The sequence below is a fragment of the Trichechus manatus genome, unplaced genomic scaffold (genome assembly GCF_000243295.1).
Source record: "Trichechus manatus latirostris isolate Lorelei unplaced genomic scaffold, TriManLat1.0 scaffold00322, whole genome shotgun sequence".
NCBI classification, from domain to species: Eukaryota; Metazoa; Chordata; class Mammalia; order Sirenia; family Trichechidae; genus Trichechus; species Trichechus manatus.
Genome location: NW_004444258.1, coordinates 662495 through 687793, shown reverse-complemented (window position 1 = coordinate 687793; position 25299 = coordinate 662495). Strand labels below are relative to the sequence as shown.

The 25299-nt window shown below is 36.8% G+C and overlaps 1 protein-coding gene across 1 annotated transcript in view; it reads right to left on the bottom strand.

The window, feature by feature from the left end:
- PRDM5 (PR/SET domain 5) overlaps positions 1-25299 on the bottom strand; it is a 169842-nt gene that overhangs the window by 112747 nt on the left and 31796 nt on the right. Inside the window, exons 3-8 of the mRNA XM_004390710.1 lie at positions 22863-23037; positions 21358-21450; positions 20975-21096; positions 13167-13246; positions 6761-6845; positions 6000-6157 (exon numbers count right to left, since the gene is read on the bottom strand). Coding sequence (XP_004390767.1) covers positions 6000-6157; positions 6761-6845; positions 13167-13246; positions 20975-21096; positions 21358-21450; positions 22863-23037 — 713 coding nt within the window. The remainder of the gene's footprint in view (positions 1-5999; positions 6158-6760; positions 6846-13166; positions 13247-20974; positions 21097-21357; positions 21451-22862; positions 23038-25299) is intronic.

Sequence of the window (25299 nt, the reverse complement as noted above, 5' to 3'; positions counted from 1 at the left end):
CATCAGCAATGATATCCCTTGTTCCACATCTTCTTCTGAATCTGGCTCAAATTTCTAACAGTTCCCTGTTGATGCACTGCTGCAACCATTTTTGAATAATCTTCAGCAAAATTTTACTTTCGTGTGATATTAATGATATTGTTCAATAATTTCCGCATTCTGTTGGATCACCTTTCGTTGGAATGGGCACAAATATGAATCTCTTCCAGTTGGTTGGTCAAGTAGTTATCTTCCAAATTTCTTGGCATAGACAAGTGAGCACCTCCATCACTGCATCCGTTTGTTGAAACATCTCAGTTGATAGTCCATCAATTCCTGAAGGCTTGTTTTTTGTCAATGCCTTCAGTGTAGCTTAGATTTCTTCCTTCACTGCCATCTGTTCTTGATCATACGCTACCTCCTGAAATGGCTGAATGTCAACCAATGCTTTTTGGTACAGTGATTCTGTGTATTCCTTCTGCCTTCTTTTGATGCTTCCTCTATCATTCAGTATTTTGCCCAAAGAATCCTTCAAAATTGCAACTCAAAGCTTGAATTTTTTCTTCAGTTCTTTCAGCACAGTACTAAATTACATGTTTTAATACATGAAAAATTTTAAATATACTGGGCTCCACCACCAGCTGTCACTGAGTCAACTCCAACTCATAGAGACCCATGTATACAACTGTGTTCCACAGCATTTTAAATGGAGTACAGCTTTCAATGGCTGATTTTCTGAAGTAGATCACCAGGACTTTCTTCAAAGGTGTCTCTAGGTGGACTCAAACCTGCAAGCTTTTAGTTAGCAGCTGAGCGCATTAACCATTTGCACCACCCAGGGACAAAATACACCGATAATGGAGAGTAAATTTAGTGACTGCAGAGGAAAATGATCTGTTTTAGTTCTCTGCTTTTTTCTGCCAGGAAGGAGTGAGAACAAAACATTTCCAAATCAAGTTGCTCACAAGGACAAGTGTTTATATGAAAAATTATTGTGAAGAGGGGCTGTATTCTAACATAGGATATTGATCCCCAGGAAAACTAAAGGGAAGCAGTGGTCAGAAGTGTGTTTGTCAACGTTAATCTGCCCAGAACACCATCTAAAAGAATTTTGAAAAGGGAAAACTACAAAGGAGACCTTGCCCAGCAGATATCAAAACACATTATAAACTGATATTATTAAAACAGTATGATACTACCACAGAAACAATTTAAATGGAACAGAATGGAGTCCACAAATGGACCTACATGGGTATTCAGCAATATGGTAATAGTGGCTTTATGAATCAATATCTCATTCCATATCTAAAAATAAACTCTAGATGGATTAAAATGCTAATAAAAAGGAACTAATATAACTTTAAAAAGCATCGATGAATGTTTGTATTATCTCGGAGTAAGAAAAATATCTACAGAAGACAAAAACTCAAAAGTCATAAAGAAAAATACTGTCACATTTGACAAAATAAAAATGTAAAACTTCCTCATCCAAAAGATACCAACTGACAAGTGGGGGCAAGGACAGGAAACGAAAATAGCAAAGGATTAATATTCATTCTAGAAATCAATGAGAAAGCAGCCAGATAATTCAACAGAAAATTGGACAGAGATTTCATACAAGCATTTCTCAGAAGGAATATAAATGGAAAATAAACTTATAAGAAACACAATCTCACCCATCACTCTTAAAATACAATCAGGTGTCACTTTTAACTCCCAAACTGAAACAATAAAAAAGACTGATAATATCAAATGTTGGTGATGGTGCACATAAAAGCACACTTTCATATACTCCTGGTGGAAACAGAGCTTTTTCAGAAGGAAGTGAAGGAGGAGCAATTAAAATTTAAAACAAACTTACTATTTGACTCATAAATTCCATACCTATGGATCTACTGTCTTTAGTTTATGGCTCTTAAATTACTTTGGCAGTCGGGGAGTAGAGGAGAGTGGAAGAAAGCTGAGAGAGGTCTTCCGTTAAAGTCAGAGAGTAAAAAGCGATCACTGATTTGGCAGTGAATGAACTGCAAGTCAAATATTTATCCCAGGGACGGGAAATGGTTCAGAAAATTAGAACAGTGCAGCGTAGAATGTGATCCAAAGTGGAAGGAAAAAGTAGCTGTGATGGATTTAATGAGTGAATGTCTCTCAGTCTCCAACTTGGCACCTTTCTATGAGATTTTCAAGGATTTTGTTTTGTTTTGTTTTTAACTATGTTAAATTTTTGCCATATATTCTGGTTTTAGAACGTGAGTCCCTGATGTATTTAGGGAAAAACTTGTCCTTTTCTTTAAGTGCTAATAAAATTTCACCTAGGCAAAGTATGATCTGCAGTGTCTTTCAAATTGTTAGACCACAACCAAAGAAACACTTTTTTATATCTAAATCCAATATTTACACACACACAAGCATGTATTATTTCATTAAATGCATTGAATAAAACTTATCCCTTACTTTATATTTTATGTTTTAATGGCTATTCGTGACCCACTAAATTGATCTGAAGACCCACAAAGTGATCACAGCCAAGAGTTTGAAAACCACTGGATAAGACTTTACTAAGGGAGGCCAGTGGAATTATGTCAGTAGAAGATGTGATTAGATGTCTTCATAGGCCTCAAAGTTCTTCCCTGGAACGTTGATACAAAGGATCAAGGGAAAAGGTTCTTTATTTGAATAGACACCACCTGTCCTGCCAGGAGCTTGTTTATGACTTCATCAGGAAAACCCCCTCTGTACTCATACCCATCATCAAGCTTATGGTTCCAGCTCCAGCATCCAAGACTGCACAGTCCATCTCAGTAACCCATCTACAGCAGGAAGACGGAAGCATTTTACACCTTATCTAAATTTTGTTTTGCATTAAATTTCATAGAGAACCAAAGACAGTTGTTGCTGTTGTTAGGTGCCATCGAGCTGATTCTGACTCGTAGCGACCCTATGTACAACAGAAGGACAGTGTCCGGTCCTGCGCCACCCTCACAATTGCAGCTGTGTTTGAGCCCATTGTTGTAGCCACTGTGTCAATCCATCTCGTTGAGAGTCTTCCTCTTTTTCACTAACTCTCTACTTTACCAAGCATGATATCGTTCTCCAGGAACTGGTCCCTCCTGATAACATGTCCAAAGTATGTGAAACAAAGTCTCACCACCCCTGCTTCTAATGAGCATTCTGGCTGTACTTCTTCCAAGACAGATTTGTTCGTTCTTCTGGCAGTCCATGGAATGTTCAATACTCAGTGAAAGAGAGAGTTAAGACTAATTGACCAGTTTCCTGTGATTGTGAAATATCTGCCCAAATGTGATTTAAAGAATGAGAGCATGGTTGGATGCAGACAAACGATCTTCATTTTAGGCAGATCCTAAACTACAACAATGAATCAGGTCAGAGGATGAAGGAGAAAACAACTAATCTGTACCCACTGAGCCTATGTAACTGGCAAGATTATGAAAAGCATTAAGTTTTAGAAATAAAACAGCCCTTCAAATTTCCACTGTATACTGTCGTAACCACAGTGAAACATTCCTTTACCCAGTAAATCTAAATATTAAAAGGGAAGAATTAACCTAAAATAAGTATAATAAAAATGCATAGGCTACACATAATCAAAAAAACGAACGAATAATTCAGCAGCAACCATGGCAAAATAACAACCACTGGGCATGCTCTATAAAACAAAGATCAGGCTGACTCTCAATATTTATTTTTTCCTGCTTTCCTTGGAATACCCTTATTTTTCAGTTTCATAGCTAGCTATTAATGAATAATGATGGCAGAAAAAGGTGATTTGCTTTTTTAAATTGACTGCCTGGAGAACATTTTAAATATTTTCATGTAATCATACCAAATACCTGCAAATACATACCAAATACACGCTAGGATCATAACGCAGTGAGGTACATTTGTCTACAGTAGAAGGACTGAATGTACTTTCCATTTTGGAAATTACAAGCATCATTGTTTCTATCCTTCCCAAGACATCATTATACCATTCATATGATTTATGGCTGAAAGTATGAGAGATGGTGCAAAGATCCTGTGCCAAATTCCCATACGGCATATAATATAAGCCAAACTGTGAAAAACTCGTAAATGTAGGCAGATCAGTTTCATCAAAGAAAGGAGGGTTCCAGAGACTAAGCAGGAAACTAGCCAGATAATTTTTTACAGTCATGTAATTCCAATGCAGCAGTAATGAATATGCTCCTGCCCTGAACATATGACGCTTGAGTTAAAAATAAGGAGGGTCAGCAAGAAACTAGGCAGAGATGATTGGGACACTATCAATCAATCCTGTTTATCCTTTGGTAAATCTACTTTATTTTACTTTATAGATTAAAAAAATACATCAAGTATTCAATATCACAATTTAAAAAATGATTTCAAAAAGATCAAAATGATATCTTTGTAAAGTACCAAGAAATACTGAAATAATTATATTTCCAATGTAATAGAGTGAAAAAATGAGTAAAAAATTCTTTTATAAAAGAGACTATATGCATGTCACTTAATGACATACTAAAATATATCAACCAAAACCAATATGCAAATATTTAATCACATCAAAGGTACATCTTATATACATTTCTAAGATGCTGAACATCTTTGGACAAACTTCTGATTTCAAATCAAACATCATTATCTACACAAAGTAGATAAGATAAAACAAATAATTTCTGAAACAAAAACTTGAGTAAAGGAAGCGTCAGAAGTAAAAAAACAATCAACAGAGGAAACTGAGAGACTATAACTTGAAGAGAAAAGAGGAAGGGGAAGGTAGAGAATTCCTGCTGAATGCAGGCAAATTAGCAAGTATTTTTAGGTATGGTTCGTGAAGACAATAGAAGGATACAAAGCTAGAAAAGTAGGTTGAGGTCACAATGTAAGTCCAATCATCTTTTCTTTATAAATAAAGTGAGGTCTACAGAAGTTAAGTAACTTGTCCAGAATCACAAGCCTAGTTAATGGCCAAGCCATACCTAACAGTCATGTCTCCTGATTACTACTCTTAGAGCTCCTAAAAATGACTCTGAAGGACAGGCTATGGTATATGTACCACAGCTTAGAAATCTACTTACAATATTAGAGTATGAAAATGATATAGCAAAGTTGTGCTTTGGAACAATTGAACTGGTAGACTGGATTGTAAGGAGAAGTATAGACAGCAAATAGACTAATTAGATATATATTAAAGTGATCCAGGTGGGAAATAATCAAGGCATTGGAATGGTAAAGGAAGGTATATTTGTGAAGATGAAAAGATAATGTAGAAGTCAGAATCTTTATGATTTGGCATCTAATAAAGGGGCTAAGGCTAAAGAAGGAGACTGGGATAATTATGTGTTTTTGTCATTAACAGAAATGGGAAACTCCAAAAAAGAAGTTATCTGGGGCAAAGAATGAAAGAATCAATTTAGGGCATGCTTAATTCATCACGTCAAAAGAGTAACAGTTGTAAATATGAGTCTGAAGCTTAGGGTTAAAGAAGAATCATCAGGGTAGGGTTGATAGCCAAAATCATGGATGTAGCTGACATTTCTGAGGGAAAGAGAACACAGAAGAGATCCACAGCTGAAGCATCCAGGACAATCTGATACTCCCTTTGAGGGAGGAGAGACCAAGGAAATATTCAAAGAAATTGGCAGAACTAGTCAAGTGAAATAAGAACACCAAAGATAAATGGTAAAAAGGTAATTTTATGGCAGGGAAGAGAATGAAGATTTAGCAATTAGTACAGCCCCACAGCCCACTAAATTGGTTTAGTGGCTCCAAGTTTGGAAAACACTGGACAACACTCTGGATGTGAGGAGAATAGTTCAATAAAGAAAGAAAGAGAGAAGCCAGATGCAAAGGGTTCTGGCCTGAGTAAGTGGTGAGAAAGTAGAAGCCAGATCTTCCCTAATTGCTATATTTTGTACAGCATGTCCTAAACATATAAAAACTTCTTTAAAAGACAAGTAATGGCAATCATACCAGCAAATTAGTAAAAAAAAAAGAAAAGAAAAGAAAAAAGTTTTTACCTTCTTGTGATTCTTGTAAACATTTCTGTGGGCAAATCCCTTTCCACAAAGCTTGCATTTGTAAGGTTTATCTTCACTGTGTATTACTTTGTGAGCACCCACTTGATCAAGCCGCTTGAAAGACTTATTACAAATCTCACAATTATAGGGTCGTTTTTCTGTGAAAAATGAGTAGACACAATTCTGTTTAAGTAAAACAGATATATTCAAACTTGTTGAAAATGAAATTATGGCTTTAAAAACTAGCATTCTCAACGTGTATTTATAATAACTTTCTCACTAACATTTATTACTACCTTAGTTATAAAAGTATCCAGAAATGCAGACTTGAATTATTCAAATGACCACAGTATTTATAAATAACTGAATAAGGAAAATGAGTAGAAACTATAGTTGCTGAATCCCTACTAAATGCTAGGCACGTAAACAATCTCGTTCAACCTTCACAGCAATCCTGAAAGGTCGGCACCAGTATCCCATTTCATACACGAAGAATAAAGAAACTGAGGCTCAAGGAGGAGTAAGTGACAAATTAAACGGTGACTCAAGATCTCTGATATAATTTAGTCCAATCATGTTTTCTCTATAAATAAACTGAGGTCTACAGAAGTTAAGTAACTTGTCCAAAATCACACAGCGAGTTAATGGCCAAGCTAAAGCTAATAGCCATGTCTCCTGATTATCACTCTTAGAGCTCATAAAAATGACAACGGAACTCTTTTGTAGGAATTTCAATATAAAGGAAAACGTATGTATTTTACCTGAGTGGGTGATCATATGACGTTTTAGCTGATTAGCTGAAATAAATTTCTTCATGCATTCTTGACAATCAAATATCTCATGAATCTGCAAAAGGAGCATTTAAATCAACTGTCAAAACTTAAGTAAGTTACACAGTGCTCAAGTAAAAATATACACGTACAGACATTTGCTACTTTAGTATCCCAAACTACATAACTCTGCCCTAATTGGTTCTCACTATCATAGGTAAATTGAAAAAGCAATGAGCATAAAAATATATCATTAAAATAAAACATAAAGTCACATACCATTTAAACATGTAACATAGCTGACCTACGTAATGTGTGTTAAATTCATACTTTCTGTAAAAATTATATCCACTATATACTAACTCTTTTGTTACACACAGGTTTAAACTGGGAAATATGTATTCTTCAGGTATAATGTTCCTTTTACAGTAGCCAACAATATTTTAAACTTAAAAAGTATATAGTACAAAACAAAACAAGTGAAAGAGCAGAAGATACATATTCTGAAAAGCATTTAGCTTACAGTAAAAAACTCAGACATTACCACCACTGACTGCTCTGACCAGGATCACAACAGAGGGCTCCGGACAGAGCTGGAGAAGTATGCAGAACATAATTCTAACTCACAAAAAAAAGACCAGATTTACTGCCCTAAAGGAGACTGGAGAAACCCCGAGAGTATGGCCCCCAGACACCCCTTTAGCTCAGTAGTGAAGTTATCTCCGAGGTTCACTGTTCAGCCTGGGAGTGGATAGCCCCGTAAAACCAAATGAGACTAACGAGGTACAGTAGTCCAGTGACAAGGGCCAGAAGGTGGAACAGGACAAGGAAGCTGGTGATAGGTAACCCAAGGCTGAGTAAGAATATTGTTGATGTGTTGTGAGATTGTTAACCATTGTCATAGGGCAACATGTGTAGTAACTATTAAATGAGAAACTATTTTGTTCTGTGAGCCTTCATCTTAAGTGAGAATAGCAGCACAGTTGGAAAAGCATAGTCAATGTCACTGAACTGTGCATGTAGAAATTTTTGAAATGGTGTATCTTTGGCTACGTGTATTTTCACCAAAAAAAAAAAAGGTTGAGAAGTTAGAGGGTTGACATGTTGTGGGGTTGTTAACCAATGTCATAAAACAACATGTGTACTACTGTTTCATGAGAAACTATTTGTTCTGTAAGCCTTCACCTGAAGTACAATAAAAAAAAATTTAAAAAATCTCACATATTAGGAGGACCACAGTAAAAATAAAAGATCAAAAACTATAATAAATAAGGCAGAACGTAACTTTAGCAAACAACTAGCTAATATAAATATTACAACTGTATATTAAATTTAGCTCTTTCTCTCCCACATACTACACTGTAGAAACTGAACAGGTGGTATGAAAGACAGAAGTTGAGTTTATTATCATAAATAACATACTCAATTCTAACAGGAATGTATTGCATGAAACCTTTATTAGAAATGCCGATCATCCCAATGAACAAGAGCATCAAACTGTTTTGCAGAAAATTCAAAAATGTTATTGGTAAAGTCACGTTTTTGCTTCTGCTTCATTAATGGTAGAGCTCACAATACTAAAACCCAGATAAGTAAAGACCCCTCTACAGGAAGCCAAGATATTGGGGTTAGCCCTGCAGAATAACTAGGGACACGTGAGTGAGGATCAAGGCAGAAGACCCTGAACTGCTACAGCACATGAGTAAGAGGTGGAAGACTGGGCTGGTGCCCTGGTGAAGGCTGCCTTGCTGGGTGTCATGGAAGAACTCAAGGCAGGGAGGGTGACAAGAGGAAGGAAAGCATGGAAACAGAAGCTGAGGCAAAGCTAAAAGATCCCAGGTCTTAATTCTATGCCCACACACCTGGCAGGTCTGAGGCTGCCAACCCGCCTTCTGTTACTGTCAGATCTGACTCGTGGTAAGTGAGCAAACTCGGTTGTGAAAAGCAAGAAGAAGGTAGAAGCCACTTGAGTCTGGCTTGTACTCCTGCTTAGATACAGTGGTATCTAATCTTGATCAGGGGGTCTATGGAGTCCAGAAAGTCCCAAGGATCCTCAGAAAGCAGTGTGAACTCTACACAATGGCCGGCACAAGCACTCGGAGCATAAGTACCACTCAGTGCAGAAGATAAACTTCTGGCCAGAGACAGTTTAAAGCCACCCTCTTCCAAGACAGCCATTTATTAGGGAGCAAGCCCATTTTCCCTCATCTTGCCTTCTGAAGCAGAACCCTCATTTCTGAGACACAGAGATGCTCTTCAATCACCAAATACCCTCACAGTGGCTTCTACTGGACACTTAGGTTTGGGGAGCAATGATGTGATGTGTAATATTTCTTTAAAATAGTAAGGGCAGATTTATACTCTTAAACTCTGATTCTGTAATGTAGAACATTTAATTTTGATGATGACAAATGACATTCTAAAAAAACATGATATTCCTTCTGAGCCATAAATGAAAAATTATTTGTTTTATTTTATAATGTTAAATTTTGATTGTTTAAAACTTTAAAAAATTACTATTTCATATGTAAAGTGGTAACTGTTAAATAAAAAACTGCAGAAGAGTACTTGTAATAGTCCACTAACTCTCGTGGCTTCTGAAGAACGGGACATTTTTAAAAGTTGAATTGAATTGGCATTCCCAAAATCATGGCGTATTTACTGTACATGGAGGCATTTTTGCATTGACTGAGCCCTGGTGGTTAAGCGTTTGGCTGCTACCCAAAAGGTCGGCAGTTGAAATCCACCAGTCACTTCTTGGAACCCTTATGGGGCAGTTCTACTCTGTCCTATGGGGTTGCTATGAATCTGAATTGACTCGACGGCAACAAGTTTTATATTACTGACAGTGAGAAATTCAGGCCAAAAGTATTTTCAGAACTCCTAAGGAGATGTAATAAACAATCAGATTTAAAGTGAAAATGACAGGTAATACTATTTAATAATGCCTAATGTGGTAGTCTGCTTCCATAAAGATTTACGGCCTTGGAAACCCTACCGGGCAGTTCCACTCTGTCCTGCAGGGTCGCTGAGAGTCAGAATTGAGTCAACGGCAATGGGTTTTTAATGCTAAGTAAACATATTTTATAAAATTTCCAGCAAATCAAAGTATAATTTATAATTTCAATCCCAAAACTAAACAACTTTCCAAAAGATTCATAATATACTCTACTGTAACATAGAATAGTATGTAATATACACTATGCCGGACCATACTATGCCGTACCATACCATGCCGTACCATACTATACTATACCATACTACACTATACTATAAGGAGCCCTGGTGGCACAGTGGTTAAAGGGCTTTCTGCTAACAGAAAGGTCAGCAGTTCAAATCCATCAGCCACTCCCTAGGGAGAATGATGTGGCAGTCGGCTTCTGTAAAGATTGTTGTTGTTAGGTGCGGTCAAGTTGATTCCGACTCATAGTGACCCTATGTACAACAGAACGAAACACTGCCCTATCCTGCGCCATCCTCACAACTGTTGCTATGCTTGATTGTAGTCACTGTGTCAACCCATCTCATTCAGGGTCTTCCTCTCTTTCACTGCCTCTCTACTTTACTAAGCATGATGTCCTCCTCCAGGAACTGGTCCCTCCTGACAACACAACCAAAATACTTGAAGTCTCATCATCCTCGCTTCTAAGGAGTATTGTGGCTGTACTTTTTCCAAGACAGATTTGTTCCTTCTTCTGGCAGTCCATGGTATATTAAATAGTCTTCACCAACACTATAATTCAAAGACATCAATTCTTCATCGGTCTTCCTTATTTATTGTTCAGCTTTTGCATGCATATGAGGTGACTGAAAACACTGTGGTTTGGGTCAGGACCACCTTAGTCTTCAAAGTGACATCATTCTTCTTAAGACTTTAAAAAGGTCTTTTGCAGCACATTTGCCGAATGCAATGCGTCCTTTGATTTCTTGACTGCTGCTTCTATGGCGTGGACTGTGGATCCAAGTAACACGAAATCCTTGACGGCTTCAGTATTTTCTCTGTTTGTTGCTTATTGGTCCAGTTGTGAGGATTTTTGTTTTCTTTATGTTGAGGTGTAATCCATACTGAAGGCTGTAGTCTTTGATCTTCATCAGTAAGTGCTTCAAGTCCTCTTCATTCTCAGCAAGCAAGGTTGTGTCACCTGCATATCACAGCTTGTTAATGAGTTTTCCTCCAATTTTGATGCCACGTTTTTTCAGATAGTCCAGTTTCTGAGATTATTTGCTCAACACACAGACTGAATAAGTATGGTGAAAGGATACAACCCTAACACACACCTTTTCTGCCTTTCGACCACACAGTATCTCCTTGTTTTGTTCCAATGACTGCCTCTTGGTCTTTGTACAGGTTCCACAAGAGCACAGTTAGGTGTTCTGGAATTCCCATTCTTCACAGTGTTATCTGTAATTTGTCATGATCCACACAGTTGAATGCCGTTGCATAGTCAATAAAATACAAATAAACATCTTTCTGGCATTCTCTGCTTTTGGCCAAGACCCATCTGACATCATATGCTAATCTTTCAGTTAGCAGACAAGCTCTTAACCACTGAGACTCCAGGGCTCCTTATTAGACATTATATATACCCAAATACGGCAATGAAGAGAGTCAAAACTGGAGTCACTAAAACCTGCATGTGGATTCAGACAGGCTAAGCTGGAGGGGCAACGAGGTAAGGGAGGAAGTGTTGCACTGAGCTAACAAGTTACTAGCATTCTGCAGAGACCACTCAGGAGGTACTAAGCTATAGTTACCGTATTTCAGGAGCAGGAGGTGAGATTTCGTCTTACTAAGACATTTCTTCCAAGGGAAAAAATTAGTTTATCATGAAGAAAATAAATGGGACAAAAGAAAATTTTTCAAAAATATTTTCCACTGCCATCTTTGCTGAAACACTCTAGTCAGTAAAATTTTAAATTTGGTAGAATCTCTTAAAATTCAATCTCTAAGAACAAAATGGATTAATGAAGTAATCACAGACTTTTAAAACCAAATGGAGGTTTAGAAATCCTCCATTCCAGTGAACTTAATTCTCTGTCTCAGAAACGAGGGGTCTGCTTCAGAAGCTGTAGGCTTGCTGGGGAGTAGGAAGGGGAGAGGCCTAAAGAAGAGGCATCTGGATGGAGCTCTGCTTGACATTTCTTTGAAAAATAGTTTCATGGCACTCAGAAAACAAATCTAAAAACACTTATCAGGTCAACATCCCATTTCATAAATAAGAAAACAGAGGGCCAATGTCCCATGGAAGGTTACTGACCTAAGATAGAGACGAAAGCCAGTGTGCTGACGCTCAGTCCAGTGCCCACTCTCTTTTTCCTCCCTATAGATCAAAATCACTCAGCACATAGGATATAACCTCTGGGTATACCAACACAACACCTTAACTATCTCATATGTTACAGGTTAAATCCACAGCACACGGGTTGGAACTACTGGATTAAATAACATATGAATTTTAGGACTGTCAAGTTATTTTGCAACACATATATTTATATATTGACAAAAAGGTAAAACTCCCTTCTCAAACCACAACAAAAGTAACATTTTACTTTCTCTAGTGCCATTTCCCTTTTCTTTTGGTAGAAAATGACTAAGAGAAATAATTTTTTAAAAATTATATGCTTCCAGATATTCTGAAAAAAATATGTAAAATTAGGAAAGGATCATTTATATCTTGACTGTAATAATACAACATAATTTTTTTGGATCTTGCCATGATACTAATGAAAAATCTAAATTCTATTCTATTTTATTATAAATTTTATCAGCTAGTTGCTAATGTTGTTAGAGTTAACAACTGCCATTTATTTTTCAGATTAACTTTTCATATCATAGTAATAACTTGGTAAATTTTATAGTTATTACAAAATACATTAAATCTATTTTCTCCTAATATACTCATTGGTCTCTGTTAACAACACTTTGATATATGTGTACATTATTTTTGACTTTTCAAAATAATAGAGCTCCTGTCTTTGTTGTGTGAGACTTAATTATAACGTGCTTTCCTTTGAATAGCTAAATGCCACTGCCCACCACATTATACAAATCCACAAAAACATATACTTTCCCTGTTAATTTGTTATTTCCTGGGCAACCATCAACTGATGACGCTTGATACCACAGGTGTTGCAGGCAAAGGATTTAGCTACACATGGCACTTTGCAATGAAGCAATATTTCTAACTCTGAACAATAATAAGCAACCCAAAATATCCTTTTGCATCAGCTTACTTTTCTGCATATTAGTCTTGCATTCTAGCTTACATTAGTACTTAAATTAATGACAAAGCTCCGACATTATAATACAAAAAAATCAATAAAAAATTTAAATGGCGGACACTAGGAATAACTCAAAGATTTTGTATTGCCATGAGCATTAACCTTTCTTACTGACCTTTCTATGTTCCTGTAGGCTTAATGCTGAAGAACATTTTTTATTGCACACTGAACATACAAGCTTTTTCTTAGACTCTCCTAAAACAGAAACAAAATATAATCATCATTTAAATGAGAATATTGAGAGCAGCATTAAATACAGCATTTCTAAACAACAAAAAAAAAAAACTTGTTGCCATTGAGTCAATTCTGACTCATAGCGACACTATAGGACAGAGTTGAACTGCCCCATAGGGTTTCCAAGGAGCAGCTGGTGGATTCAAACCGCCGACCTTTTGGTTAGCAGCTGTAGCTCTTAACCACTGTGTCACCAGGGCTCCATCAAGGCTCCAAGGTAGTATATAATTTCTACACAGGTATCTCATCTTCGTAATTCAACATTCTAAAATGTTCAGTGTTATAGATATACCAATTAAATTCAGATAAAGAAGTTGCATTTTAAAACCTCTTTCTTTTTTAAATTTCATAAATCTCCAACTTTCTACATATATAAAAAGGGTCTTTTACCTTTTCCTATACTAACCTGGGGCCCTCGTGGTGGTTAAGAGCTATGGCTGCTAACCAAAAGGTCAGCAGTTCAAATCCACCAGCTGCTCCTTAGAAATCCTATGAGGCAGTTCTACTCTGTCCTACAGGGTCCCTATGAGTCAGAATTGACTCAATGGCAACCGGTTTGTTTTTGTTTTTTTTTTTTTTTTGCTTGTTTGTTTTATACTAATTTAGCATTACAAGAGAAAAACATTCCCACAAAAAATTCAAACAAAATTAATATTAACTAAATGTGTTTATAAAAGAAAAAATTGGACTTATTAATTCATAAGGATTTTACCATTTCCTTTATTTTTCAGCAGAATCATTTGATTTAATTAACTGTTTTGTTAAGATGGAATTTACGAAGTATTCTTATGAGCACCGGGCTCTTACAAAATCTGTAACACATACTTTATCACATTGTTAAAAAACACAATACAGAAATATCATGTACAATTAAGACATTATATTGGCAATTAATATTACTATAAAAGTCAAAAGAAAGTGCAATATTGTCCTCTTACATGGTGATTATATTTATTGTAACTCATTTCATATCTACTCTGTTCTATAGGGTCTCTAGGAGTCAAAATCAACTCAACGGGGAGGGGTTTGGTTTTTTTGGTTTCATGTAATTATAGCATCAACTGAACCACCATTACCATCATAAATGACCGTAATATTTTTTTCATCTTTGATTGACTGATTTCAAATATACAAAAAGTAAACAACCAGTATAATGAACCACCATGTATCCATCACCTGGCCCCAACAATGACTAATCCACGGCCACTTGTGCCCCCTCCTCAGCCCCATCCACTTCCCTACTTCTGTATTCTTTTGAGGCCAATCCAAAACATATTACAGTCTGCAACTATTTTTAGAATATAATCACAAAACCATTATTGCACCTAAAACCTAATTCCTTAGTATGATCAAATCTGCAATCAGTTTTCAAATTTTCAATTGTCTGTTAAAAGTCATAAACATTATTTTACATTTTTAAATTCTGGAATCTGGATTCAAATAAAGTCCCTACATTGCAACTAGTTGATACATTTTTTTATATCTCTTTTAATATATAGGTTCCAATCCATTTTTTCTTCTTGTTTATTTTTCCTTGTGATTTATTTACTGAAGTAACTAAACTGTCCTGTGGATTACTCCCACAGTCTAGATTTTGCTGATTTTATCCCTGTGGCACAGTTTAACACATTCCTCTGTCCAGTGCATTTCCTATAAATTGGTAGCTAGATCTAGAGGCTTAATCAGATTCAAGTTCTGCTTCTTTATTATTTTTTCCAAGATTACTTCCTATGTGGTGTTGGGTATTTCCATTAGGAGGCACTGATGACTGGATGTCTCCTCCTTTATAAGGTTAGTAGCATTTGACATATGTAACAGTAGCAGCCATTAATGTTCAATGCATAGATTCCTTAATAACTATGAAAGTTTAAGTGAAGTTATGAACTGCATGGAATCTCCAGGTGGCGCAAACAGTTAAGAACTAGACTACTAGTCGAACGTTTGGTGGTTTGGAACCACCCTGAGGCACCTAAGAAGGAAGGTCTGTTGATCTGCCTCTGAAAGGTCACAGCCTTGAAAACCCTATGGAGCAGTTCTACTCTGCACACATGGGGTCGCCATGACTCAGAATCAACTAGACAACAATAACGATGAACTGAGTAAGTTTTTCCTAATCGCATCAACATTTCTGTCACGTACTATGTCACAAAGTACATGTTCTTATACATCTTGAATATACGTTCCATAAAATGATAACTCAGCTTTAGATATGTTAATTAAATGTTAGTGAACATATATTCAATCCTAATGGGGAAAAGTATTGCATGAAATGACATTCATAATACAGTGAAAGTCCATTGCCACAAATGAAGCAGGATACAGTTAATCCCGTGCAGGGAGAGGCTTGGAATTTAAGCATTACCGCTGAGGAAGATGCAAGCGCCATCAAAGAAAACAAGTCAGGAGTCGAGCATTCTTCATGGTGTGGGCTGCAGGGCAGGCGGTTTACAGAGGGAATGGGAGCTTCTGCTGGGCACATAAACTAGTTAAGTGGAAATTATTTTCTTCAAAACAATTGGGATTTTTTTAGGTGTTGTGACATACAATTCACAAAGAGGTGCTTTATTTTCTGTTTTTTCAAGCAATACCTCATAACTGTCCTGACACTTATATAACAATATATATTCAGGTATTTACTCAGGAATAAATTCCATTATATTTAAATATCTAAATTTTGAATACATAAAATCCTTATTGCAGCACTACATATCAGGGAAGTATCCACAACTCTAAGAAGCTGATAAAAATTTAAGATGTATAAGCACTCAAGATCACATACATACACAATTCCAGTGAAATATTCTGAATCAAAATTAAAAAAGTTATTTACACATGTTCAATTATTAGGTATTTAAATTTACAATAAATACAAATCTAAACATTGCAGGATTTTACTTTTCCAAACATTTGTAATTAATAGATATTGGTAATTAACAGACTAAATAAATTGTGGAGTTAAAGATTCTGCACCAGACATACTTTCTTTTCTAAGAGTTCAACTAAAAAGTGGCCAAGTATTTAATTAGTTCTGTCCATTTATCATAGTTTCAAATTTATCACAGAATGCCAAGCAGGTATTTTATTACAGAGCACTTCAGAGTTATTTACTTAAACTGAAAGGCCCATGAAACATATTACCTGAACATGCAAATCTTCTCAAATTATACATGGAGGAGAAAGTATTTATAATTAAGCAAAATGGAAAAAGCAATTTATTTAGGAAGTGTGATGAATCAATACCTAAAACATTATATCCCAAATCAGCTTATAGGTACACTGGTGTATTAGAAAGATCACTCTGGAATTAGTAAGACTAGGAGGAGGACAATGAGAGTTGAGGAGACACAGTAGTGGGCTGCCGTGATCGTCAAGATAAAAGACAATCAGGGGCAAGCTAAGACAGCAGCAGTGGGGATGGGAAGAAAATGGTATGTTAGAGAGACTTTTCTCAGGCAGTATCAACAGGATTAAGTGAACGATTTTATGTGCAGGATGAAGGACAGAATGTTTGGTGTTGGGGTGTAGGCTGGCTAAATGGTGAAATCATTTGCAGAGGATGCAGCTGTTAATATTATGGTGATTTTACTACAGATTCTGAGGACATTTACAAAATGAAAGAATAACTCAGCCTCCAAAATATATATCTTGCCTCTATAACTCCTCTTTACTTTCCACTAAGTAGACGGGGATTGGAGGGGAAGGAGCCCCAGTGGCACAATGGTTAAGTGCTCAGCTGCCAACCAAAACGTTGGCTGTTCGAACCCACCGGTGGTTCCAAACTCCCATCCCTACTCTTCACCTTTCTCTCTCCTTCCCAAGGCTTTTCCTATTCTTCATCCTAGAACAGGAATCCTAGCTCCTTTGAGAAGAAACAAGAAACACATATAACTCTTTTAATCTGAGAATGCAGATAAATTTTATCTCCCATAAACACAAGTCCCTCTATTAGCACCCACAGAATCTAAGCCAAAGACAAAGATGGGAAGTGGATGAAGAAGTCAGTCCCTTTACTCTCTTTGTTTCCTCTTGGGTAACTGAAGGCTGCCTAGGTTCAGGAAGGAAGCACCTATGAAGTCATCACTAGAGACTTTATGACTATTTTAGTTCTCCTATATTCAGACAGGTGCTCTGGTTGCACAGTGGTTAAAGACCTTGGCTGCTGACTGAAAAAGGTTGGCAGTTCAAATCCACCAGGCACTCCTTGGAAACCCTATGGGGCAGTTCTACTCTGTCCTACAGGGTCGCTATGAGTCGGAATCGACTCGACAGGAACAGGTTTGGGTTTTGGTTTTGGTTTATATTTAGGTAAGTCTGATGTTTGACTTTCAGATTCAACTTCCAAAAATATTTTCAGGAACACATAACTTACAGAAGTAGGAGACCACCTGAGAAATTAACACAAGTGTTCCAAATAAGTAGTTACTGAAGTACTACAAGTTTCAGTACACTGTGGGTTAAGCATGCTTCTGGGAGCTTGTCTGAGACCACCACATCTTATAGTTTCTATGGAAAAATGTGATACATATTTAAAAATTCAGCTTCTTTCTTCTCAGCATCTTCAATTCATATCACCTAACAAGAAACATCTCTCATCATCAGTGGTAGAAGCTGCAAAGTATTCTCACTCCTTGAGCAACTTTGCCTTTCTATAGTAAAGGATTCTACAACCATATGTGTGAGCACTGCTTTGCTTAAGGACCTATGCAGTTGCTATTCCCAATATGGTATATCCTTTCCCCAAATGTCTGTACACTTCACCCTTCACTTCATTAAGGTTTCTGCTCAACTGTCACCTCATCTGAGGCCTTTTCTGACCACACCACATAAAATAGCATCCCTCTGCTGTCATTCTTTATCCCAGGCAATCTGTGAACATGGATGGCAAAAATATATTTCTATTCACTAACCTCTAACTGAAATTTAACATTTCCTTTCAATTATAAATCTGGGCAACCGAACACAGTAGTACTACAGTACCTATGATTTTGTCACCAATAAATATATATATTTCATATTAAATTGCAATTATAGATATTATAAAATTGGGTTTATACATATCATTACCTTAAAATTATAATAGGTACTAGATCTGCTGCCAGATCTTCTTAAATAACGCATGAATAAAGAAGCACACACATTACTATAGTACAATTTTTAAATTATTGATAACTACATATCAATAAATTGGTTCCTTTGTAGTCACACATATTTTATTTTATAAATTTAAAAACACTGTTTGCAAAAGGCTCCACAACACACAAAAGCTAAGGATCCTCTGCACTAACCCTTAGACCCTGCTTTACTTCTTTTCATAGCCTTTACCCTCACCTGACATATCTCTACCACACATACGTTTTTGTGGGTTTATATTCTGTCTCCCCCATTAAAAAGGAAGCTCCTTGAGAGCATGGACTCCGTCTAGCTTTTTCTGTTATGTATCCCCAGCACTTTAAACAATGCTACTTAAAAGCAGTTTTTGAATTAATGAATGACTTAAATATGTGGGTAGAGAGACTAATAAGTTTGAAAAGTATTATATTTATTTTTAGCAGAGAATGATAATTTCCTTCAAAGAAAAAACTAAGTAACTCATTTTATAACTGATTCTTAGTGTTTAACCCCAAATGCTACATGAAGAGTTACAAGGAGTCAAAAGCAAAGAAATCTAATGGGAAAGGGAGAGAGGAAGGATAAAAGAAAAGGCAAGAGAGAAGGCCTAGGGCTGGGGAGAAGGAAAGGGGAGATGTGACAGAAGGCTATGAATGAGGGAAGAAGATTGTGCACCAAGCCTGGCAAAAGGCATACCTGGTGGTCTTTGGCTAAAATATGGTAAGAGTTCACAGTTTATATGATCCACAAGCACACTGGAAAAATAAAACAAAATTGCCTTTTCATAAATTATTTCCTATAAAATCATGATGAATTTCCAGAATCAGTAATATTATATTCAAGGCCAATTAGAAGAAGCCTCAAAGAAAGTATGTTTACAGCACAGCCTGAAGACCACATGCCCAGTAACAAGAACACGAAAGGTTTCCAGAGCTTCAGTGTGCATCTGGTTTTTTACTTAGTTCAGCAAAGTTAACTTCAAAACTAACATGAAAGATTCGTTACAATACATTGCAGACAAAGATGGAGAAAATTAAGAACAGCATTTTAACCATAACAGCTTTAAAATCTATATATATACAAAGGCAAGAATATCAAAAATTATGCTTGCTTTTTGCATACGAAGAGAAGACACAAATATAATGAATTCTTAAAAGTGTCATCTTCCCTAAATCAGTCATATATTCTTTAAAAGGAAAAAAGAAAAGTGCATGCACAGAAAGACACAAGGAGTTCCACTATACAGCCCTGGTGATGGGCATCCTCCCGAGGCTGCATATGACAGAGCACTCACCTCTAGAGGTTCCTCCCAAGGCTGCATCTGACAGAGCACTCACCTCTAGAGGTTCCGTACACAGCTTGCACTTAACGTGCAGTCCCAACCAAGGATGCAAGGTTGGAGCCAGAGTCATGCCCAAATCCCCTTATCACTTCACTATTAGACACTTTTTGGATAATCAACACTGAGGACACAGAGGCTGGATACCGATTATCCATTTCTACTGAATATGAGAACAAACAAGAGAAAAGAAATCCACATCTGTATATCCAGACAGGTACCTTCACTCGAGTCCCTGAGTAGCACAAATGGTTAAGCACTTGACTAGCAGCCTAAAGGTTGGCAGTTTGAACCCACCCAGAGGTGCCTCGGAAGACAGGCCTGGTGGTCTGCTTCTGACAGGTCACAGCCCTGAAAACCCTATGGAGCAGTTCTACTCTGCACTTACAGGGGTCACCATGAGTCCCAGCAGACCCAAGGGCAATGAACAACAACATTTTCACTCATTCCCAGAAGCCAAGGAAGGGCAGAAGTGAACACATGAGAAAAGTACAGGCACAGAAGGATACAAGGAGTTCCATGAACCTCAGTACCCATTAAGGAAAAGATACTAAGTAAAACGTCAATTCTGACAATACAAACATCCGTTCAACACAATGCAATACATTCAGTCCCTAAACCAAAATACGTTTATTGACTGCCTACCATGTGCTAAGAAGATGTAATATAATGGACAGTCAATTTTATTTTTGTATTATTGTTTAGCTAGCCATTAGAAGGAAGTCAAATACATACATTATTAATCCAAACATACTCAATTCCTGTATTAAAATGCAGCCACTAATTTTCTCCAAAATAGGAGAAATATAAGCATTAAAAACTGGCATTTTAATATAGAAATACTAAATCAGAGGGGCATCTCTTAATAATTAGTTTTAAAATGTATCTAAAATAGTCAATTCCAACAATTTCTGTAAAAAAAAATTTCATAAGCTGAAATCTGAAATTGTTACTTAAACTATTAGTTCTTAATGTATTTGACTGCCCAGCACAACTAGATTCCAGCTTAGGTTTAGTTAGGATTAATTTAAAGGTGGAAAAATGACAAATGTTGCTGAAATCAACTTGAAAAAGAAATAGAGTGTTCAATGAAAGAAACAAAATCCAGTGCCAGAAGTACACATCTGCATGAACTACAGTGGAAAAGCAAACTCTCTCCTTGAGAGTGAGCATTGAAAACAGATCACTGCAGCCTGGGGAGAGGAAATCCCTTTAAAAACGCCCCTCCAATGACTCCTCACCAGTATGGACGTTCTCCTGGTGTCTTCTGAGGGCATCCTTGCTCTTCAGCCTCTTTCCACAGCTATCGGCCTTGCACACGAACCTGGTGTCCCCTCGGCAAGTCTCTCGGTGCTGCTCAAAACTACAAGACGGCCAGCAAAGAGGAACATGGAGAAGAAAAGGTGAAGACATATTTACAGACTTCCAACATCACAGCAAGCTTTTGTAATACATGCTCCCTAGTTGAGTTCCAAGGTCATTTCATGCATTACCTCTGCAGGTAAAAAGGAAAGCACTGAAATTCTGTAGCCGTAAGACACTGAATCACTAAGAAGCATGAAAGCATGCAAGCCAAAAATGATCCACAATTATATAACAGCAATCTGACACTCAGACACAAAACCTCGATGCTGAACTGAAGGAGGAATTGCAAACAGAGCACTGAAAACTTCGTGAAGAATCCTGCAGACTGCTTTTCGCTGTGCATTGAAGAACACTGAAGGGAAATACAAAAAAAAAACCACCGGAAGTCTAAGACAAACACACAATATACCCTTTTGAATAAATCCATGCTTGTCATCTCTCTTTTCAGTCTGTCTTTTGCCTTTTTAAATTTTTAGTAGTATCTTATTAAATTACAGGCCCCAGCTCAGCAAGAGCGTCTTTCATGTAGGTCATATAAAACTAAATGCAATAAAAGGCAACAATAATGCAATTTTAAAGTCCATTTATTAAAAAAGTATATATTCCTTGCTTGTTTTATTTTTTTAATCACCTGCAATGAAATCTCCAAATGTGCTATTATAAAAGTTACAGTTTTTTAAACATTTTCTAAGTTTAAGTTTTGAGCAGAAATTTTGCATCTAAAATTTTATAAGCAAAAGCCAACGTATACAATATGTGGGAATAATATTAATATGAAATGTAGCACATTTCAGAATTTTTGCTTTAATGAAGTAAAAAAAAAAAAGGAACATTAACTTTAACCCTATGTTAAAGGTTCCTGCTCATATGCGAGATGATTATATTAACATTCTGTTAAAAATAAAATTTACAAACAAGTGTACCTATTTCCTCCCTTCTAATAATAATGATCCTGAAAAATACTTAAGGGTAAAAGCATAATTTCGTATGCTGTTAACATAAACAGTTAAGGAACCCGGGTGGCACAGTGGTTAAGCACTCAGCTGCTAAAGGAAATGCTGGTGGTTCAAACCCACCAGCTGCTCTATGAGAGAAAGATGTGACCGTCTGTTTCCATAAGATTACAGCTTTGGAAACCCTACGGGCAGTTGTACTCTGTACTATAGGGTCTCCATGAGTCAGAACCGACTCAGTGGCGACTGGAAATGTAAATAAAGTAATTAAGTGTGTAGTGCAATGTATGGGGAATCAAGTTATTCATCCTACTGTCATTTCCTTGTACCTACCCTTCTTCAAATTATTCCTCGAAATTGCTGTGAAATAAGCAATGCTTCTCAAAATGTCCACGTATTCTTTATACTCTAAGTTATTCCATTTCTTAAACATTTTTTTTTTCTGATTCCAGAGGAAATATCTAATGCAGATGACTGAAACTTGAACTCTGACTTTAAAGCACTAGCCAAATTATGGATATCTGAATTTCAGTTTAGGAAACCAGTGAACTTGGAATTTCAGGACAAGTTATTAAATGGACAAGGACCGATTCACATAAATCACGTTTACTTGTTAAGTTTCATAATCAGAATATTTCAGAAGAAACACACTATACTAGGAAAAGACCAGATAATGACAATGCAATGCAAAATGTTTAATTTCTGTCTCTCGTATATCCACACACACGTTAGAAACTGTAAGACAAACCAAACGAAATAGTTAAACAAAGTATTAGTTTATAATCTTAAAGATATTCATTAATGTACGCACTGTCTTTGCAAAGCCTGTTTCACTGGGAATTTCTTCCCACAGTTCTTGCACTTAAATTCTTTCTCCTCTGTGGGCTTTTGATGTAACGTCTGAAGATGCTCAGCAAGAATTTCCTCACTGGTAAAACTCGATTCACACTGGGGACAGGCATAGTCCTCTTTACAGCCAAGGCGATCTGCACATTTATAATGAAGCACATTTATTAGACAAAATTTCAGAGCCAAGAACTCTTCAGTTTTCTTTTCATTTTAAAATAAAAAATAACTGTGTTTAACGGTACTATGGAGCCCTGGTGACATCGTGGTTAAGAGCTACAGCTGCGATCGAAAGTTCAGCAGTTTGAATCCACCAGCCAGTCTCCGGAAACCCTATGGGACAATTCTACTCTGTCCTATAGGGTCGTTATGAGTCAGAATCAACTCGATGGCAACAGGTTTAATGGTAGTATGTTAGTAAATTGTTATTATCTCTGTGAACAGTTATAGTGTTGTCCATGAAAAATAATAGAAAGTGTTAATAGAGGAAAGGGATTATTTTTAAATCATTTTGCTTGATTTTCACCAAATTAATTCAAAATGAAATTCAAGTGTTTGCTTACCCTATTAGTGTTAATTTTTCAGCTCAGAGAGTTATTACAAACGTTGAGCTGTAAAACAAGCTCTCTCTAAATGGGTCATCTCTAGTTCACTTTTAGCTGCATGAGGGGAAAACTTCAACGGAAGTAAACTATGCTGAACTCCAAGGAGAATCTAGCCTGTACATGAAAACATACTGAAGTCTTAAAAACAGCGTTCATTACAGCGGGCGTCAGAAGGTTCCACTCTCTCTCTAGGGCTCATGAATCCCACAGAGACAGACACAATTCTAATTTCTCAAAGTGTGCTATTTCAATTATATATGTTTTTTCCGATTATAACATAAAGTTAGAACATGCAGAAAATATAAGAAAATAAATATCACCAATTACTCCATCATAAGGAGACAACCATGTCAGATTTCTCTTTTGTGCATATATATTTTATGCATCTCTAGATAACGACATTTATGATCATACTTTATGTGCAATATTATATGTTGCCTTTCTTTCTCTATTTAACATTTTCTCAAGTCACGTTTTTGTTTTTGTTTTTAAACTTGGGATACCATAATTTATTTAACCAAACTCTCCATTATTAGACATTTGAAAGCTTTCCTTTTTTTTTTTAGCCTTACAAACAAGGCACTAAAAAGCCTAAGATAAAAATAGCAATAATGGAAGTACCTGATTTGTATGTCTAAAAAAACATGTCAAAGTTTCTATTAATTCTTTCTACAAAGAATGAAAACTGATATTTTGATAATGAAAATAGTAATCGGGGATGGCGACAGATAAGCAAGAGACATTATTTAGTTTAAATAATAGATGCAATAATAACAAGCCCTGAAAATGACTGAGAAAAACAAAGAAAACAGAATAATACAGAAATAGTGCCCATCACCCCAAATATGGCGTTCCAAATAGCATAGTGCACGTTTAAAAAACACAGTAGACTAAGCCTGTCCCCATCTTCCCCTTAAATAATCACAGAAGCAAAGTAAACAGAAGCAAAGGCTAGCCACTCCGAGAGAATGCTCATACTTTCTCAGCCAATGACATACAGTTAGAATAGAAAGTTCATATAAAAGGCATTACTATTACTGCTACTAACAAAACCAGTGTGGCTTCTGAAGTGGCTGTGCTAAACAAAACGGAAAAACATTACACAGTAAATATCAACCTATGACAAAATGTGAACACCTATAACATCATTCATACTTCCCTCAAACCCCACCAGGAGTAAAACACAATGTAAGAGACACAAGGTCTAACAATAACTGATTATCCCCCAGCCGATGACAAGAAAGTGAGGTCAGTAAAAGAAAATACATCTTTCAGGACATGTATCTCCTGGCTTATAGGACTGATTGAAACAGGTCTGACCCAGGCTCACTGCAAGCTTTTGGTTACCACACTAGAAGACCTCACAATCCTGCAGGCCTCTGTGATCAGAAAATAAAGAGACTCCCAGAAGCCCCAGATTCTCAAAGGATCTCAAACAAAAGCAAAGCCCAGGAAGCAACCCCCTAGTACCCAGCAGGGCCTCTTCTTTGCCTCCTGCACCCCTCTGTATTCATCTTTCACTATTAGCAGATGAGAAAGTGAAGTCTCAAAGGGTTAGTGACTTACCCAATGCTACAAGACTAATGAGTGGCAGAGCCAGGTCTACAGCATAAACGTCCCCACTACTCATGCCCTACCACGCCCCTGAGAGCAGGGAGAGCCAGGAGCTGCCCCAGCAACGCAGCTCTGCCCCTTACCATGGCAACTCTACAAGACAAACCCATCACCACACCAGCATTCTGCTCCCACTGTATGAAAGGTGAGTACACAGCCGGACTCCCTTGAGGGTGGTTTTGA